Source organism: Cupressus sempervirens, chromosome 7 (assembly GCF_028749045.1).
Source record: "Cupressus sempervirens isolate cs-2001-9-10 chromosome 7, ASM2874904v1, whole genome shotgun sequence".
Taxonomy (NCBI): Eukaryota; Viridiplantae; Streptophyta; class Pinopsida; order Cupressales; family Cupressaceae; genus Cupressus; species Cupressus sempervirens.
The window spans coordinates 551,834,861-551,855,959 of NC_143124.1; the positions used below are offsets into that span (position 1 = coordinate 551,834,861).

General features: G+C 36.2%; 1 protein-coding gene across 2 annotated transcripts in view; it reads left to right on the forward strand.

The window, feature by feature from the left end:
• EBS (PHD finger family protein / bromo-adjacent homology (BAH) domain-containing protein) overlaps window positions 1-20,737 on the forward strand; it is a 47,132-nt gene extending 26,395 nt beyond the window's left edge. For both annotated transcript variants that reach the window (XM_089792004.1, XM_089792003.1), the window contains exon 5: window positions 20,290-20,737. In XM_089792004.1, coding sequence (XP_089648130.1) covers window positions 20,290-20,316 — 27 coding nt within the window. In that variant the 3' untranslated portion in view covers window positions 20,317-20,737. The remainder of the gene's footprint in view (window positions 1-20,289) is intronic.
• The last annotated feature ends 362 nt before the right edge of the window (window positions 20,738-21,099 follow it).

Consider the following 21,099-nt stretch of genomic DNA (forward strand, 5'->3'; position numbering starts at 1 on the left):
TCTTTTATTATTTTCCTTGTTTAAAACCGATTTAACACTTGGCATTTTTAATTGGCGTTCAAACAGCCAAGATATATTTAATGTTATGGAAGCCAAGGAGCCACGTTATTTCTTTTTATTAGAAGTCGAGAGTGAGAGGCGGATATACATCTACTCTTTCATGCACTCGACTGCCATATGTTTCAAGCACCCGACTTTTATATCTTTCCAAGCGTCCGACATCTAGTTTTCTATGTTGAATGGTTCTTCCATATGTATCGCCAACTCTTGGCTCTTTTGGCAACTGCCATAAATTATTGTGCTATGGCGTTCTTGTTTATGGAACTGCTCATTCTATTTTTGGTGTTAGTTCATGCCTTTGGTAGACTTCTTTCATATGCCTACTTTCATTCGTATTGTCTCCCATATTGTATATTGTTTTTGTCATTGTGGCAATTCATGCTTTCTGTGATTGTTGAGCATGATTTTGTATTATGATAGTGATCACCCAGGTGTTATTCTGGTTCGAAGAGAGGGAGCCATCGTTCAATTTTTTTCCATAGACCTTCATTGTGGACATTTCCTTTGTGACTATCATTGGCAGAGTGTTGTTTGAATGATTGTTTTGTTGTAGGTGTTCAATGAATGCTTGTTGTGCTATTTCTGTCTTGAGATCATCGAGAATGTTGTGTGAAGACTATAGTTAGTATTCGTATCCTGATTCTTAGGGGTCTAGGATTCATTGTGTAATTAGAGCATTCTGAGATAACTTATCTGTGTTTAATATTCTATTTTATAGCTTAGAGGGTTTATTTTTATTCTCTGCTATAAATCATTTGAACTCCTGCAAGTCCATTCGAAGATCTTTTCATCTCATAGCAGTGCCATCCCAATATAGTCAGCGGTATATGCTCTTTCCTTGTTGAGGTTTTAATTAGTACTTAATCATTGTGGTTATGTCTGTAAGCATCCGAAGAAGAATTGATACAAATCGTTTAGCAATACTCCAGACAGTTCCGGATTTATATCAGGTCATGTGATAATCATTTCCAATAAATGTTATTCCAATATTTTTGCAGATCAATTTCCATATGTGCAGCTGTAGATTATCCTCATTTATAACTAAATAACTCTAGGGAGTTGCTTACCAATAAGCATAGCGAAGTGTCTATATCATGGAATGATAAGTTATCTTTTCCAATAGACCTTGGAATTAGATGATAGTTATTGCTGCAATTAATTTTTTTAAGAACCTAATTATGTAATCACAGATTGTGAAATGCTGGATGTATATAATCTTCATGAATAAATTGACAGAGCCGTTTGCTCTAAGATTCCAACACCTGGGACTCACCAGCTGTATAGCCAAGGAAAAGGGTGAAGAGGTGAGAAAGGAATTTGCATTAACATGAAACTGAATCAGATGTGATATAACAATGTGTATTACTTTTGAAAGGAATCATTTAATAGCTCATGCATGATCACGTCTATTGAATTCTCTTGCTGTCAAGTGGAGTAGTGTGATTTGATACCAGGATGCTCAGTGGATGACAAGGTGTTCCATGTTTATTCCGAGTAGGGAGGGCTTTTCTCATTAGAGATTGTGAGGGTATAAGTTATGGTTTGAGGTTGGGTGGTTAAGCCCCTGACAATGTTTCCCCTCTCCTCAAGATATCAGGATGTGCATATGATAAAGAGAAGTTGAGCATTCAAACATTTATCGGTAACAGGTATTTTTACTTTTTATGATGAATAAATTTATATCGTTGAATTTAGTTATCTCCTTTGATGTAAGTAATCTTTCTCGTTAATGTCATAAGTAATCATTAGATTGGTTGACCTTCCTGCTGAATATGGAATATATCTTTAGGATTGATATTTCAGTTTTTCATTTATATGAATAATGATTATGAGCGTATCTTCTAATTTTATGTTATTGCCACAATTAGCAATGGGAAGAAAATGAATGATACAGTGGTATTTGATGCCCTAAGTGATACAGTGGTATCTGACACCCTAAGTGATACAATGGTATCTGACACCCTAAATGATCTAATGGTAATTGCTGCCCTGATTGATATAGTGTTATTTGACGCCCTAAATGATCCAATGGTAATTGCGGGCCTAATTGATACAATGGTATCTGACGCCCTAAATGATACAGTGGTGTCTGATACCCTAAATGATACAGTGGTGTTTGATGCCTTAAATAATCCAATGGTAATTGATGCCCTAATTCATACAGTGGTATCTGATGCCCTAAATGATACAATGGTATCTGATGCCCTAATTGATACAGTGGTTTGCGATGCCCTAAATGATTCATTGGTAATCAATGCCCTAATTGATATAAGTGGTATTTAATGGTAATCGTCATTTGATTTTGATATAGTGGTATTTGATGGTAATCATCAATTTATTCTAAGTGAAATTTGTAGACTAATTTGGGTGATTGCAGAAGCATCCCTACAATGATTTTTCGGTTCAAATTCCATGGTATGTAGATTTTAATTTTCATAGTAAATTTATTGATGGTGTTTTCAGATGTTAATTATGAGTTTTCCATTTAAGTAGTTGTAATTGTTAATCTCATTCACATGAACATAACTGATATAACTGTCTTTCTATGAAAATGAAGTAATATCTGTATTTCTTTGAATATGTTAGTTGTTAATTAAGACTTGGAAAAAGTGTATGTTACACTGTTTAACCAGCTCATATCACTAACATTTTGCAAAAACACACATCGTAAGAAAAACATGTAAATAATAGAAGCACTTTACCACTTCAATGAAGTCACACCATATATTAAGTTATTAACAAATTTTGCAGTCAAGGTATTATATACAGCAGTAGAAAAACCTGTAGAACACAGTTTGATTTGAAGTTTCTGATGTATATATGAGATCACAGCTCTTACAGATTTTCTGTTACACAGTTTCTTGAATGGGAGAAATGACACAGAAAGCTTAGCTTCTTTGGTGAAGTTTCTTAGTGTGGCAATGAAGTCTTCTTTGTCCCTTGGTAGAAAACCCTAATGTGGTTACCAGGTTAGAGATGCACTTTAAGGATGCACAGAGTCGAGCACCAATTAGATGGGGAATTCTGCAGGTCTGCCCTTAAAATTGGATTCTGCAGATCTGCTATTTGTGGAATCTCCAGGGATGCTCCAAAAGGCTCCAATGTATGGTTTACCCTGCTTTGCTGAACCTGCAGTGTTTCTAAATTGCTGATGAGGCCCAGTAATTGGTGATTTATGCTTTCAAATTACTTGCTAGGATGTAATAGAGGCCGGAAGGTTCAATTTCCTGGTGATTCACCTCAGATATGTCAAGTCCTCTAGTGATAACCACTAGTCAAGGGTGGTGATCAGATTATGCTGGCTCTTGTTGGAAAGAACTGCTGCATGCAGAATTTCACAAACCCTGCACTGACCCATAAAGGTGTTCTGGTCAGCTTGGAATGATCCTCTGTTTTTCATCAAGCTCTGGCAACTGGGCTCCATCCTGCTGACAAATCAGATGTGTAACAAGCTCAGAAAACTGAGATTTTAGCTAACCTGCAGGTCTGAGAACTGATGTAATAGTGATCTAAGAGTGAGGGGTTTCGTCCTCACTGCAAAGTGCTCAGCCACAGAGGGTTTTGTCCCTGCTTAGAGCTAAATTGTTTCCAAAACAATTATTTTCCTCCAAAGATGGTCTCCAAGTCGTGCCCAGGTGTAGACAAATACCTGGTTGCTGCCTAATTCTTAATGCCCCAATTTGGGCATCAGTTTTAAAAATTTGAAATCTTAATTTAAATTAGTTTATTTACTGTTATATCAAATCTTATTTGGCCCTAAATCTGGGTGCCCAAAATTACTTTCAGATTGGTGCTTGAATTCAATTTTATTCAACCTAGGAGCCTGAAAACAATTTTAGAAATCAAGTTGACCTTATCATTATATCAATTATTAGGTAGTGTTCATAAACGCCTTTATCAAATTATGTAATATTCTCCTGCTCAGCAAAGAAGAGGGACATGACAAACTCAAGGAGTGTTTTCGAAAAAGAGAGGCTAAAATCTTTGTTATGGGCTCCATCAAGTAAGCTTGTTGAGGTACCCATGTGCAATATGCTCAATGGAGAAGGACAAGGAGACTTAGAGCAGCAGCCCTTTCACTCTCTTTGAACAACTTCTAGACACAATGATTAACGATGAACAAAAGGGTTCAATTAAGATTCTAGAAACATGTGTGTAGCTACTTTTCTAAAAGTGTGGAAAGATGAATTGATGCACCAAAATGTACCATGCTGATGAAGATGGAGAAGTACTAGATTTTGAATGAGTTCATTTGCAGTGAACAACATTCCTTCCCTTAAGAGGGGATATAGCATATAACATGGGGTGCATATTGGAGGTTTTTCAATTCCAAAATAGGATGAGATGGAAGCAATAAGAATTTGTCTTGATCTAGTTAGACTTATATGACTTTGGTGGCAAAGACATATTGAAGACAAGTAGTGGAAATGTTATCTTTAAAGAGGAACTTCCCAATGGAGATGAATCATTGTAAAGAAGAACAACTATTGCGATAGGAGTGTCAACAATAGGCACCCTCATTGCATCCATTGAACGGGGTTGAAAAGATGAAGTGGTCTACAAAGTGAAAGAGTTGATGTAATTGAAAAAACACCTATTTGGGAACTTTCATCCATAGTTCATAGACTCATACTCCAAGAGTACTCGGCAAGCCCAAAATGTTTGACTTGGCAAATATTTGCCCAAGACTCCATAGAAACTCGACACATTAGAAAGTACTAAAACTTAATTTTTTTAAGAAATCATATTTGTTTTGCTTTGTAAGACTTAATTACGAAATGTATTAAATAAAAAATTGACGTCTCAAAAGAGAATGCATAGTTTCATAGCAAAAGAAGTGCAGTAAACATGTTTTAACCAACATTTTACCTATATAGGCATTTTCCTCATGCTTTTCTTGTATATAAATAAACTTGTGAGTTACTTGAAAAGTCTCACAAACCAAAAAAATAGAGTACTAGGCAACTCAAAGAGTACTCGGCAACTTGAAGATTGTTCACAGAGCTTGCAAACTATGATTTCCTCAAACGAAAAACCAATATCCTCCAAGGAATGAGGACAATTATTAAAATAAGATTCTACAAAATGATGAATGTCATATGAATAATAATTTTTAAGAGATGGCTCTTTGATGATTCTAAGATCAGCTATGAAGTGACAAAATGAAAAAATGCATTACAGTTTTCATGATAAGTTGAACACACTGATCAAGTCACATGTCAGTCCTCATGCTTAGAATCTTCATCGTTACATTTAGTAGTATCATCAGATGCAAAAAGTGTATCATCAGAGGAAACATGAGGTAGTTATAAGTTTACCTATGTTCCACTGTGGTTTTAGGGACAAGGATGGTAGTGGTTAGGGGGACATGTATTTGAGACAAATTTATTTGAGGCTGTTTGGGTGTCGACAAAGGAGATGGCTGTATAAAATAATATAGAAAATTATACAATTATTGTGGTATTTCAAATATTCATATGATGGCATTAATTAGGGATTCACCTATATGTTTTGCCATGTTTTTGGGACAAGGATGGTAGGGGATAGGGTGATGTGTATTCATGACAGAATTTTTTGAGGCTGTTTGGGGTATACATCAAAGGAGATGGCTATACAAAATAATAGGGAAACTTTTAAAATTATAGGGACATTTCAAAAATTCTTATGAGAGCATTAATAAGGGATTCGTCATATACATTTTAGATTTGTAAACACAACTTTAGAGTTGAACTGAGATTTCACAAGAGAGTTGAACAAATTGATACATGTTAAAGCCAACATTGTGTCAGAATTTAATATGGCCTCTAAGCATCTACCACTATGAGGAATTGCCTCATTGAATGGAACTCCAACCAATGTTTCTTGTTTCTCCTTGTCAATCTAGATGGCATCTTCAACATTGACACTTGATTGTAAAATTGGAGTCTATCAATAATCTAATGTTCAACAATCTTGAAGCTGCAAAACACAAAACATGACCACCAACTTTTTTGTTTATTTAAAGCTAAGCCTATTCCCTTTGTTAGAGTGGATGGAGTTGTATGTAGACCAATTGGTTTCTATAGAATAAGAATTCACAACTTGTGAACGGAGAGAATAGAAAGCATCTATAAGTTCAGTTTATTCTTGTGCTATGTTTGCCTTGTAATGGGATACTAGTTTAAGCTAATGTATCTCTATCTACTTAACTTTGGTGAATGTTAAATCAGGAAGATTAGGAAAGGCAAGCTAATGTGTGCAAAGTATGATCAGTTCTCATAACTAAAGTACATATCTTAAAGGACCTTGTCATCACAAGGAGGAAACCTCCCAATCTCATGTGTTTTCCATTTGGGATCTAGAGAAAAGGCGGCCATATGAATTAAATTTTTCACAGCGATCCAATTCTGCAAACAATGAGCTTAATATGCTGCTTATATAATCCCAAGTTTAGATTATTTTTATGAATCACTTGCTTCATCCTGTCAAGCATCTTGTCAAATGACTCATAAATATCTCCAAGATAAGGAGAGTTTGTATTAGCATATCTAATGAATTTCTACAAGAAGTGAGATGGAGCAAATATATCTACAAACACACAATTTAAAAAAGAGAAGTGAGAAAATTAGGATATAAATAATAATAATAAAAACAACAGTTTCTTATCTCACATTGGACTACCAATTAACATCAAGAATCTTGTGTTTGATACTTTTTCCCTCAATATTGTTCTCAAGGCCGTCAAGTCTTGTTTGAATTAAGCATTCTGAATTGTAGAGCCTCTTACACCTTTAACATCTATTTTAACAAAATAAAATAATTGGCATACCTAGTCTACATATGTTAGAGGAATTCTTTCTATGAAAAAGTTCTAATTAGAGCAAGTGAAGTGTGCTGGTTGTAAACGTACATATGAATATCTCTAGCTTTTTCCTTGAAAAAGCCCTATCAAGAGTAAGTGAAGTGTGTTGGTTTCAATGTACATGCGAATATCTCTAGCTTTTGCCACCACTTGTTGCACTCAATCCATCTTCCCTATGTCTTTCACTGTTTTGTTCAATGTGTGCACACAACACGAGGTCCAAAAGATGTGCTTCTAAGCACCGCCCACCATCATGCCATCTGTTTTGCATGTACATGCCAAATTAGTGACCACCCATATGGCTATACAACATTTGAGACATGAATGTCCTCTATGGCCTCTCTTAAAATATGAAATTGGAAGTCTGCATCCTTGCATTTCCCAAAACAATCCATAGCTCTAAGAAAATAAGATCTAGTTGAACATGTGATGATGATGTTGTTGAGTAACTGATGTCTGTAATCAGTCCACCAATTTATGACAATAGAGAAACCTATTAATCCAAGTCTACAACATGTCCTCTATCATCAACTCACTTTAGAATATCCTTTGTTAAGGATAATGGTGCATAGTTATGTTCTCTTGTGGGGTGAATGAGGAACCTGTTGTGAGGTTTTTACACCATTACCCCATTGTGAATGCCCCCCCTTTCTTGCCTTCGCTTTTGTAGCTTTAGTTGAGAGTGAGTTTGGTGTAGTTTTTTGGTCAAGTTTAGTCTCTTAGATGTCAAGGCATAAGTAGAAATCAAAGTGTGAGATCGGACTTTAGAATGGCCTAGGTTGGAGTGAAATGATTGCCAAGCCACCTTAGATGCAAAGCTGCAAAGTTAGGGCAATGGAAGGTGATATTAGAGAGCCCATATAGCATTTTGGTTCGATGAGATAATCCTCAAGAGGTGGCAGACTTTGCCACCCTCCTAGGATTATTATCCCCATGATGAGCAGAATTTTGCCATCTTGGTGAAGGCAATTCAAAGCAAAACTTGAAAGCATGTTGAAGGGCCATTAGGATGAAATGAACTTTTGGGACCAATATTGCAAGTGATAGTGAAGAGTAAGGGGTGTTTGCAAGGTAAAAAGGTAAACGTGGGAGATTGAATTGAAGTTACCGAATTTAAATAGAATCCTGTATGGGGTCAAATCCCCTCCCAAGTAAAAGGAGTTAAAGGGAATCCTTTAGGACCCCAATTTTCCGCCTTATGTTTGCGTACAGGGAAGCATGCATTTTCAAAGAAATTGAGATAAAAATGGCAATTAGAATTAATGTGATAGACTTCAATTGGGGTAAGTTTGGAAGCAAGTAATGATACAAGCGATGATTCTTGGAAGTGGCAGAATTCTGCCACCCTAGAGGATTCCAAAATCCTCTAATGACATCAAAATCTGGCCTAATGGAATGAAGTCTGAGGCATATCCTCGGTTATAAAGATCACATGAAATGATGAAAAAGAGCAAAGGGTGACAATTGGCATAGGAATTTGTGGGCTGGGGATGGAATTTAGATGAAGAATGCAGTCAAAATCCACTTCCACCTCAGATTTCCACCCAAAAGAAACAAAAATCCATCAATTCTCCCCATCTCTGCCTTGGATGATAGTGCTAGAGCTGGTTGTCAAAAGGCTGCCGTGAATTAGTGAAATAAATGATAGCCGTATGGATTACGGATCAAATTTGAGCAAAGACAAGTAAAAGATTCCTTGAGGGATGGGGGATTCTGCTATCCCCCAAGGATAAAGTCCTCTTTGCATAAAATATTTGCCTTGCTATGAGTAGGACAAAAGCTCAAAACTTGACCTCTCTCCATTTGCAAAATGAGGGATCAAGAGGTGGAAATGGCAAGAAAGAACTGCAACTCATGAAAGAGGTGGTTAATTTGATAGAGAAGTGAGTTTCAGAGATGTAAATGCAATAAGTGGAAAATCCTCTAGGTTAGGCAGATTTTGCCAGCCTTTGAGGATTCCGAGAAATCCTCAAACATTACAAATTTCTGCTCCAAGAAAGGGAGTCACCCAGGTGTGGATAAACAATGATTTGCTAAGGGGAAAATTGATCATTTTAAAAAATCATTAATTTCCTTAGCAAAGCTGGCCTAAAGAGGCTTAAAGATAAAATAAAATAAAATAATTTCATTGGCCAATCTGAGCTAAGTGGGCCTTTGGTGAAGGTTGTGCCCCTTCAAGTTTGGATCACCTATAAGGGAGGCCAATTTGAAATCATTGCATCACCAATTCATAGCAATTACCCCTCTGCAATAAACAGCAAATTGTATCTTACTATACAGCAATTTTCTTTGTAAGATTTGACAACCAAATTCTCTGGAGGGCAGTGAATTGTCTGCTTGAAGGCAGTGAATTGACTTGGGGGTCAGAAGATCAACATAGGCGAGGGTTAAAAATCTTTTGCAAGACAGTAATAGTGGACGAATAATGCAGATTTCCCTTGGTAATTCAGAGATTGGAGTGTTAAATATTTGAGTATATTTTCTATTCACCATTTCAATTTAGTCTTCCTACTTATGTGTTAGTGGTGCCCTATAACCAAGGGACACCACCTTTCATTAGGTGTAATAATAATATATTTTAATATAATATATATTATGTTACTTATATAATTATTAATATAATAATTATAACTTAATCATTATTAATATAATAATTATATTATCAATTTAATATAGTATAATCATTATATATTTAATTTAATATTAAAATATATAATATAATTATTGCCAGTACAATAATTTTGTTATCACAACCTTTATATTATCTATGTCGGCGTGAAAGAATTCGACCATAGCTACAATAACATCAATATGGAGGGAGGTAAGAAATTGAAATTTGAAGGTGTCATAATGCAAAAACTATTTGTTGTTTCCAGATTTTGATTTAAAATAGATAAATTCATGATGCAAATCTAAATTATTTATCATTGGATTCCTAAAATTTATAAAGCTAAAATGCTAGATGTTTTATGAAGAGGAAAATCAGATGTGTAAATGAATTTCAAGCTATAAGGGTTTAATTGAAATTGACTATAATAAAATAAAAATCTGATGTGAGTCATCATTTAAATACAATAAATCCAAATCTATTGAAGACAAGTGAATTAACATTTACAGCAAACTCTAATTCAAATTTTAGTTTTCTTATAGCAATCAAGATCATCATAAAAAGAAAACTACAAGGGTCAAATGATAGAGGTCTCATTAAAGCATTCAAATGAAGCATTTTCAAGATAATAAAGTCTAGTGTACTAATCGTAAATTCAACTCTAAGAAGCTTGATGTGCTAGTAGAAATTAAAATTCAAGTCTAATTGAGGATTCGTAATTTCGTAATGATAGGGATGAGCATGTTAGGAGCTAAGGTTGGGAGCTCAAAGGGGGAGAGGCAAGCCCAACTAAAGTGAGGAAGGACATGGAAGAGATGGTACCAAAATCCAGTTTTGCTACGAAGAGCAAGAAGATTGGGGATAACATCTTGGACTTGCCAACATAATTCAAGTGAAGAAGAGAATGCCTAGAAGTGCTACTTCTAGGATGGCTAGGAAGATGATGAAAAATAGAATAGTTCAAGCAACAATTTTCCCTCCTACCATGCAGTACATTGAATTGGTTCTTGAATGGGCAAAACAGTATAACCCTCGAAAGAAGACAATTGAGTGGAAAAGAAAAAAAGATCGTAATTGTGCCATCAGAAAAGGCTATTAGGAATGCCTTCAACATACCACTTACACAAGAAGGGAACTTATATCACAAAGGAGCAAACCTCAAAACGCTATGTGATCAAGTGGATGTTTGTACGAAGAGGATGAATGGTGAATGTATGGTTGAACCATGAAGTCACTATTCCATGGTATTGAAATAATACTAAGTTAACTATATTCGACATCAAGTAAGAAATTGGTGATCTCATTGTGATGCTAAACTAAGTGATGGGAGAACCACAAGGTAGATGATCTACTTTGTAGACAAGATTTCTACAGAGGAAGTGTTGTTTGAAGGGGCAAAGATTATGAGTGATAATCTTGATCATTAGCTAAGTTACCGATTCTGGTTCTGATGCTGATGCGGGTGTGAGGTGCTGATGCGTGGATTTTGGATGCATCCGTACATAAGTATATATATATATATATTAATACATATATATTTATGTAAAGTTGTCAACTATAATTTATGACAATGTATGCAAAGAAATACAAGAAATATCAAATATACAAAAATAAACCATTCATTGAATCATTATCATAATCAAATTGAAATATTAGTAATCAAAACATCAAGATTCCAATGCAATTTGAATTACAAAATCAAAACATAGTTCATCGTTCAATGTTGATCAATCAAGAGTCAAGGCTCAAGATTCACAAATCACATTCAGTGATTTAGAATCATAAGGATTCTAAAGAAAATCCACATTCTCATCATCTCCTCCTACTGCAACACGTGCAAATTCATTTGAACCATGCATGGTTCTAGTGCTAGATGCACGTGCTATGATGTTATCAGCATCATCATCCATCATCACAGTAAGATCCTGAAGTGTTGCATCCAAGTCTGCAGATTCAAGGGTTACATCCCAAAGCTTGGTTGACCCTTCCTTGTATACATCCTGCTTACATGACAAAAGATGCAAGTTGGTGTGTATATAAACCAAGTCCTCAACTCTCTTTGAGCCCAACTGGTTGCACTTCACTGAATAGATATAGGAGTATGTACTCCAATTCCGTTCAGCAAAAGAAGAACTTGCAACCTGAATAGTGTTCATAAAAATTTTAAATTTTAAAATTAAACATACAAATGGAAAAGCAAATTAGAGCATGTTAAACACTGAAGTGTAGAATACAATTGCTAAATAAATAAATAAATGAAAACTTACTTGTGAGAGGATCTTGATTGCAAGAGGTTGTACTTGAATGGCTGACCATACATAGAGCTCCCACGTCATTGTGGTCCTTTATTGCATATGGAGTAAGTTTTGATCTTGAAGCAAATAAGCCAAATTCTTGCCTCACCTTTTTGTGTATTTCATCCTCTGGGAAGAGTTGCAAATGCAGTGTAGCACCCAGTAGCAACTTTTTCATCCGCACATGGTGCAATTCTATTCGGCATAGCAAGTATTTCCTGGCTATAGTACCTTGGAGATAAGGCATATGCAAGGAGGTGCAATGGGGTAGTCATCCTCTCCCAACGATGATGAATAATATCCTCTACCTTTTTGCACAAGGCTTCACATTCTGTGGGGTTAGTCTCATTGCTTGTATGGAAAGCTTTACCTTTTCGACCATGGTGTCCATGCCATCGTACACATCCCCCAAGCAAGGTGCCTCTGTATCGGCAAAGCGTAGCAAAGTCATGATAGGCTTGGTGAAATCCAATACAAATTGCACACAAGCCCACCAATGCTCATCCAAGATCATACCCCTGACCTTCAAGCCTCTCTCTGAATTTGAAGCCTTTCATATAGCCCATTGGTTACAAATAACCATTTGGCCCAATGCTGATTTCACCTTGAGGAGTCGTTTTAGAACAACAGTATGGTCTTAGCTACCTAGAAGCAAGTTGACAATATGACATCAAATATAAAACGGAGTTATAAACAAGAAATTTGATATTGAACATGAATATAAAACTTATTCAAAATAAATAAATAAATGAAATTAGATAATTACAATTTTAAATCTACCTTCAACAACTCGAACTTGGAGAATGATCTAAATATAAATTGTGACATGTGGTGGTTTGGCACGAACATTTGTATCTCCTCTCCCTCTTGGTATATTTGCTTCACCCAATCTATTTGGGTGCCAATTTGTTGCATGACCAAGTTGAGAGAGTGTACGGTGCATGGTGTCCAAAAAATATGGTTGTATCGAGACTCAACCAAAGCACCCGCACCTCTACAATTCATGGCATTATCTATTGCCACTTGAACCACATTCTCACTACCCACCATCTCTATTGCCTCAATGAGAATTCTAGAAATGAATAGTGAATCCTTAACTTGTCCTTCACAATCAGTAGTCCTCAAAAACATTGTCCCTTTGGGGGACATTGCAATCACATTTATCAATGTTCGGTTTCTTGTATCTTTCCATCCATCAGATACAATAGTTATGTTGGAAGTTTTCCAAGATGTCCTAATTGGTTGAAGAGCTTTGTCTATAGAAATCTTTTCTTTTTGCAAAAGAGTAGTACGCAACTTTTCATACGCGAGGCTAATGTAATCAGTTGGTGCTCTAAGGATGGCTGCAACCATTTCCCTTCAATATGGCGATCTTACGAAATTGAAAGGAAGACCATTGGCATAAAGGCAATGTGCAATTGCTTCATCAACAATCTCTCTTGCCTCCATTTTGAATGCTTGATCCAACGGACCTCTTTTGCGGGTAATAACTTCTACTTCATCATCCACCTCTCCCACTTCCAAGAATGGATGTTTGGAGGATGCAATATGATTAGTGGGCACATTCACTTTGCTCTTTGTAGATGAAGGTTTGTAGTTTGTACAAACTTGTTTTTGATTTGCTCACTAAACGATCAGCAGCCTCTTGTTCTTTTATGAATCCGGTTGTGCATCGCTCAACCTTTTTCCATCTTTACTTCCCTTGCACAATGCTATTCCTTTACAAGTAGGGCCCATAAAATGAGCTTTGACCCGAGAATATGAGCTATTGAATGGTTTACTATGACATATATTGCATCTACAAATGTATTACCCACCTCCAGAAACCTGTGATGATCTTGTGGCGTGTCTCCATAATGGAGATGCTACATCAATATTGAAGTTATCACTTCGTTCTTGCCCTGCTGCTGAACTTTGACTATTAGTAGTGGCCATTCTTACACAATAGAAACAATGAATCTAATAAGAAAATAGAAAAAATAACTTATAAATGTTTAAAAAAAATTACTCCATTTCTTTACAAAACAGAAAAGAAACAATCTTGAAAAATTTCTTCTAAAACTTGAAAATTTCATGAACTAAAAAAAGTCACTAAAAAAACTCATGAAATGGATCGAATGCTTACCTTAGATGCTTATTCGTTCTTTGTAGAAGCTCAATAGACACCCTATGAATAATCCTTTTCAAAACTAATGACCTTGCTTTCAGAATTCCACAATGGAGACCAAATGAGAAGAGAGCCCAGCTGAAAACAAAATGGGAAGAATGGGCAATGAATGGCCTCTTTTAGGGTCGTTTTAGGGTTGTGAGGCAAATAGAAGGACAAAAAAACAATAAAAAAACATTTAGAACACATGTTTTTTAAGTCACTTAAGTGATTGGACGCTGGAAATAGTCAGATGCTCACAGGATGTGTCCGAATGCTCTCCGGAGCACCTTGTGCGCATCCACAGGCAGCAAAGCAGCTTACTGGCAGCATTCGCCATGCCTCCTCCTGCATCCATGCACCAGTCTGCATCCGCACCCCCCTCTTGGGCCCACGCATCAGTAACTTAGACCATTAGCTAAGGATGATGAAGAGCACCAAGACATTTTACACGAAATCCTATCTTGTCTGCATGGTGTCCATGGCGTTCAAGTTTCTAGGATTGGCAAGATTAGGAAGTTGTAGAACTGCTCAAGGGGAGTACATAGTGCATGAATGCTATCCACGACCACACCTTTACAGCCAAAATAATTTCTGGATTTTCAATGACACATTTGCCATGAAGATTGTGAGATAGTTACAAGAGGCTCCACATGTGTTTTTGAGGAGGCTAAGAAATTGACTGAAAATCATGGATCACAGTGCATCCAATATCCCAAATTCACATACATGAGATTATTAGGGAGTACTGTTAGTCCAAGGCAGCTCCTGAGATATCCTACAAATAAGATGGAGATCATGGAGGTAGCAAGGCAACTACTAGCTTATGATAGGAACCAAAAGAGCAAACATAAACCAGGGGTTAAATTCAACTTTAGTTTGGGAAGTGAGACTTATCCATCATAGGCAGCAGATGAGGCAACATATGAAGAATTCAAGTATTATGTGCTAGGATTTTATGAGCCGAGCAAATTTTGATCTTGAGGGAAAGATCAAGAGAGCATATAAGAATAGATATCTCCACATTCACATATTGAGTACTATTGGGCTTGATGCCAAGGATGGTTTGGAAGTCAAAAAAGAGGATGTTCTCAAGGTTAACAGTATATATGATAAGAAAGTATAAGTGGAACCTATGAGTTTGAACCTCTACCTCTTCATTCTCCTTTATATTTCGACACACCTTAACTTCATTTGTTATAAGGCCAAAGAGTTGAGAATCTACTTGTGCAGAGCTCCCTATAAAATTTAATTCACAAATGTGACACAAACACACTTTGCTACCTCTGAATTTTCATTCCATCATTGTCTAGGGTTGCAAAAAATGGGAAGAGGTGCTTTGGAATTGCAAGGGCGCTTTGCATAAGTTTTAAGATGGCAGAGCCACAAATTTCGTTTAAAACTCTTAATGAACCACAAATTTAGTTTAAAACCCAACATTTTGATTTCTTTCTTCTCTCTCATGTTTATTATTCTCAATAGTCCTGCTCATGTTGTATTGTGAAATAACAATGCAAGTGCAAATTGAAACTGGAAAAAGAACAAAAAATCATTTTTTTTTTAAAATTTTGAAAAAAAAAAAAGAAATGGGAGAATCACTTACCCTTTTCACTTCATCTGTTATCTCACTTCTCATTTATGCTGATTTCTCCAGTTTCAAACTTTGCTCATGAATAGTTGTTTTGCTCAAGTAGGCTTAAATTTTTTCAGGTCATGTAAAATTGAGTGAGAATGAGATAGAGGCCTTTTCTTGTTGATTTAATGCTAAATGTGGTGGTGGGGGGCCCATGAGAATAAGAATAAAACAATTTTTTATGACCAAAAGAATAAAATAAAATGAATATCTACAAGGATGGTTGGCTGTCGCTTGGACGGTCTACTTGAGACATCCCCAGTCAGCCCCTCATTGTACCCCCCCCCCCCCCCCCCCCCCCCCCTCATGTAAATGTTTCTAGGATGGCTAGGCTGCATCCTCAAGTTGTCCGTGTCCCTGAAATGTCCTTGGGATGATTATGGCTATTAATTTTTGGCAAGGAACATAGGAATATTTCCTTTCTTTGCATTGGCATGCCTGATACATATATCTTTGCATTGGCATGCCTGATACATATATGCAGACTTTGTTCGAGGCACTTGCATTCTTCACTTATTTATGTGCACCTCATAATGTTGAACTACAAATTTGAATTTGAGGGAGGTTTCCTCTGTATACTAATGCACTTGTGTTCTTTATGAAAACTTTGATCTCTCCCTTGTTTGGTGTGCACCAATACATGGGCCTACTGTTTTTATGCACTGGTATTGTTCACCTTTTCTTTATTGATTTGCTTGATAGTTTGGTCTGTCAATTCTGAAAGGTATATATATACAAGAAAGACATAAACCAAATAGACAAACAAGACGAAGCTTTATTTCATGACCCGTGATTGTTGAAAAGACAAAGATTTAGCTGAAACTTGAACACAATACAAAAAATTTGATGCGTACAGATGTTTCTCAGATGTCTTTATCTGGATCTGGGGTATCAGTGTATCAATCAAATGACCACTTGAAACGTGCCTGGAAATCATCTCAACCAATTCTCTTGTCCATCTACCCATTAGTAAGTCATGCTACAATACATGTCCCTCAAAATCTTTAAATTTATCACTTGTAGTAAGGTAATTTCTGCTCATTTGGATTAAATCGTGGCAACTTTACTTTGCAGGAGATAGACTTGATGGGTTACTCATGGGATTATTTTGAGTCGGCCTTCCGAATATGATCCTCCTATGGGTTTGTGATGGACTTGGCTGAACATTGTCAGACATGTCCCCATGCTGGATCCTTCCTTTAGCAGCAATATGTACATTTTCTTGATCAACTAAGGTTCCTTGTTTTGTGCTGCTACTATTATTAGTTGCTTAACTTGCCTTGCTGTTCCTGATTGTGGATCTACAATTGGCAAATACTCAACCCCACATATATTTGTCAGTCTTGTCATGTATGGAGGTTGTTCTTCTTTTGTAAAGGAATCAATGACCAACTGTGCTCAATCTATGGAGCCTGTAGATTCTACCGGGCTTGCAAACCCTACTTGGTTGACATGACCCACTTTTTCTTTCAAATGGGTGGTTGTATAATGTCGCCCACTCAACAGTTGTGGGTGGTATTTTGTATTCTGGTACGAGTTGACACCTTCCTGGTTTTCGGCATTGTCTTCTACTTATGCTTCAATATTAGTTTCATCTTTCACCTGGGCTGATTTCCTGTTACTCATGGCCTTCGTTTTCTTGATGTGCCACATCTTGCAGCTGCATCCTGCTTTCTTGGTATTCTAGTAATCAGTTAGACTGTCAAATATTTTGATCAATTTTCTCGCGAATTTATCTCTTTTCCACTTTTGTTCAGTGTGAATGGCATTTAACTTCTATGGTTCCAATGTTAATCCTCCAATTTTTTTCCTCCTCATAAAGACTCCTTTCCTTGTACCATTGGAAGATTTATTGTCATTGTAATTTTCAACATGAAAGTCACGTGACACAATGGTAGTGCCTGGTAGGGAGCTGAGGTAAAAGTGATGAACAGTTGGTCAACTTCTTATACACTTGCTATTCTGTTTATCCATCTCTCCATCTACCCTTTCTTCTATTGATTCTTTCCCCACCTATTTAGGTCGTCTATATGTGTCCATGTCTTCTATGTTCTTTAGAAAACTGGCATATTGTAGCTGCTGCCTCTAATGTAAATATATCGGTTTCTGCTATTTGGATCCTGTAAGGAGCTGAAGCTTTGATTTTGAATTTATTTGTGACTATTCATTAAAATTCTAGTGTAGTCGATTTTATACAATTTCAATTATGATGTATTGCTGCCTGCTGGCCCATACTCAACTATTCGTATGACTGGTAATCTCACTCAGTTTTCCAATCCCACAGTTTTGTTTCTCAGGTCTCTACATCTGTTGTATAAAAGGCCTGATACTCTCAGAATTCCTTGGATCATGCTACTATCTCCAGTGGTCTCTCCTTGCATTTGTCTCATTTTTGTTCCCTCAGAAGAGAGTATACCTGGATCTTTCTTTGTCATGCTAGTGCTGACGTGCTCTTTACAGAATATTTCTACAGTTTCCAATTGCTCCCTTGTGATAAAACACTAAACATAGAAGGAGAGTGGTGTAATCCTTACGAAGCTGGAAGGTCTCAGGATTCAGAATTGACAAAATCAAGAACGTGTATATTATACATGGCAGTTATAACACATGCTTTTGATCTAACAGTATCTTTTTGCCCATGAAAAAATGACTTCTGCCAAAATACCATATTCACGGTCTAGTGGCATGAGGTAGTAGAACAAATAATATCTATAGATTTGAAGGCATTGCAGCAAAAGAATGTGGCTTCATTGTTAGTCAGAGGTGAAAGCATTAATTTTAGCACAAGAAATTTGGTCATTTGAATGGCTAACATCTAGTTTATTGAACAAGAAAAGTATGGCCCAAGACTTTGCTGAAGATTGATGAAGACTGAGGAATATGTGAAACACATTGGTCACAGGTGAAAGTATTAATTTTAGCACAAGAAATTTGGTCATTTGAATGGCTAACATCTAGTTTAATGAACAAGAAAAGTATGGCCCAAGATTTTGCTAAAGATTGATGAAGACTGAGGAATATGTGAAACATGTCTTGCAATAAAATATGGTCAATCGATCTTTTGACAGTATCGCTTAAAGATCATCAGGTGCTTGATTTTGTGCTGCCTGATAACCCTCATTTTATCATAAATTAAATTAGTACTTCTGTGTTTTAGATATTGACATTTGAAGGCATATCGTATCTTTTCTTGTTAGCTTGTGAGCTTTGTTAGTGCTTAGAGATATATGATGATTGGCAAATAATTCCCATGAGTACTTGTTTGATTGTTAAGAGTCAAGACCAATTAGGAATGTGAATCTTATTCGCTAAGTTGCCGGTTCAGATTCTGGTACGGATGTGGGTTCGAGATTTGTCCAAATTTTTTTGGGGTTGGGTTCAGATTCGTTTTGGGTTCATCCGTACAAGACATGTTTTTAAAAAATATGTATGTTGTGTGTATATATATGTAACAACCAATAAGTTCATACATTGTTATGCTAATAGTAAAGCAACATAGCAAAATACACCACCATATCTATGTTTCAGTTCAATAGGATATTAATTGCATCATTTAGCCATACATACAACATGATACACTTGCTTGGTCACATACATGGAACATATTTCCATATCAAGGTGACAGTTTGATAATGAACGGAATTGTCAAAAGATAAGTGCAGTTCTCTGAATTTTCATTTTGTATTGGTTAGAGGATTCCTGGATTTGTAACCAGGCTAGATCAAAAGTTGAGATTCAAATTTTAAGCCCTAGATTCAAAGATATCATATCGATTTTAAAGAAATTCTTCTATAATCGTCAATTTGGATCTTCTCTATAAGCAAGTGTTCTCATTCACAAATACATAAATGACATATAAACCATCTTTTTTGGTCTTTTTAGTGGTCACTTTAGGGTCGGGAGGATAGAATAGACCAAATTAGGCAAAAAAAAAACACTTGACAAAGACTAAAAAACTGTTTTCAGACCAAATTCAGCCCAGGTTCGGCCGCTGGGCAGCAAATTCTTCAAAATTCGCTGCAAATTCTACCCCAGTTCCTTTGACAGAATTTGCAGCAAATTCGTGGCTCTGCAAGAGAATTTGGGGAGAATTTGACAAGGACCAGACTTTGTACAGAATCGAACCAGACTTTGAGGGTTGCTGGAGAGGATATGGTAACTTATTATTCTTTATTGCAAGGTTGGGAGAACATTCCAGCTACATCATATGCCATCTTTGTTGGATACTTTAGCGTAAAAGAAGATATTTTGAATTTTGTGGATTCAGTTGGCAAATGTTGAGCGCATCTAAGTGAAGGCTGCTTCTACTTTATTTGTGTATGTCATAAACATGCAGGGAACATGAAAATTTTAAATGATTGTGATGTTTTTCCACAACTTTTCCTACAAATTTTTTGATGCTCTTCTGGCTGAGAAATGTTCCATATTATCAGTTGCAATTTAACCATTTCTTTGATGTCATTGGACTTATTCTACCACATATTAAGAGCTACTATTTAACTGGCTCTTGAATTTTCAGTTTTTAATCTTTTTAATTTTCTTTAGAACTTGAGTCTTTTAACATGTTTGTTGGCATATTCTTTATTTACTTGGCCATTGAAAATTTGTGATAACTGCAGGCTCATATGCTTGTTGCTTATATGAGTGCCAGTGATATGTAGAAGTAGAATGTTTCTTATTACTGTATTGCTGCTGTTGTTTATTCAGGTGGAACCTAAACGCCGGAAGAAATAATTCTTTATGAAATGGAAGAAAATATTTTGGATGATGGATGAGGTTCAATCATTTTGTTGTGAAGGCGGCATGGTTATTGAGAAAGCTTCTTGTGAAAACATAAACCATGAAGTGGTATTTATTAACAACTTAACAGAATGCAAGTGTCAAGAATTGGCTGTGTTGTATGTACATTTATATCTGCATCAATATGAATGCATTATATACTCATTCTAGATTTGATTAAAGTGGGAGGCACTATAAAACCTCATTGTGTAACGTTAGTTTGTTTCTTTGGATGGCAGCTCAGACATTAATGTGATTCTATTGATGCTTGTAATTTTGTAAACATTGATTTGAGATGTTGAAACACGGAGAAAGTTGTTTTGAGTTGGTGAACTCTGAAATTAAAAGGAAGTTCTGTTGGCTTGCTTTGATCATATATTGCAGGGTGATATGTTAGTTTCTAAATGAGCCACTGGCTCCTTACTGCAAGCTAGGATGTATACTTTATTGGCTGTAATATCCTGGCAGATAAATTTCCCAAGATAAGACGAAGACCTGTCAACTGTTATATGTGATTTTCATGACATGCCAAAATACCATTTAAGATTTTCAGCAGTTGGTACCGATTGCCTGCATTTTCTCCACCTACTTCATATTGCCTTTTGCAAACAGTAGACTTTGCCAAGGGACTACATTGGTTATAATAGAACATCTTTTGGTTACTCCTTTTGTATGTGCAAATATTGCCATATATTGTACATTGAAGATCGGTATTTTTGGTTGTGGTCAGTTTGTTAA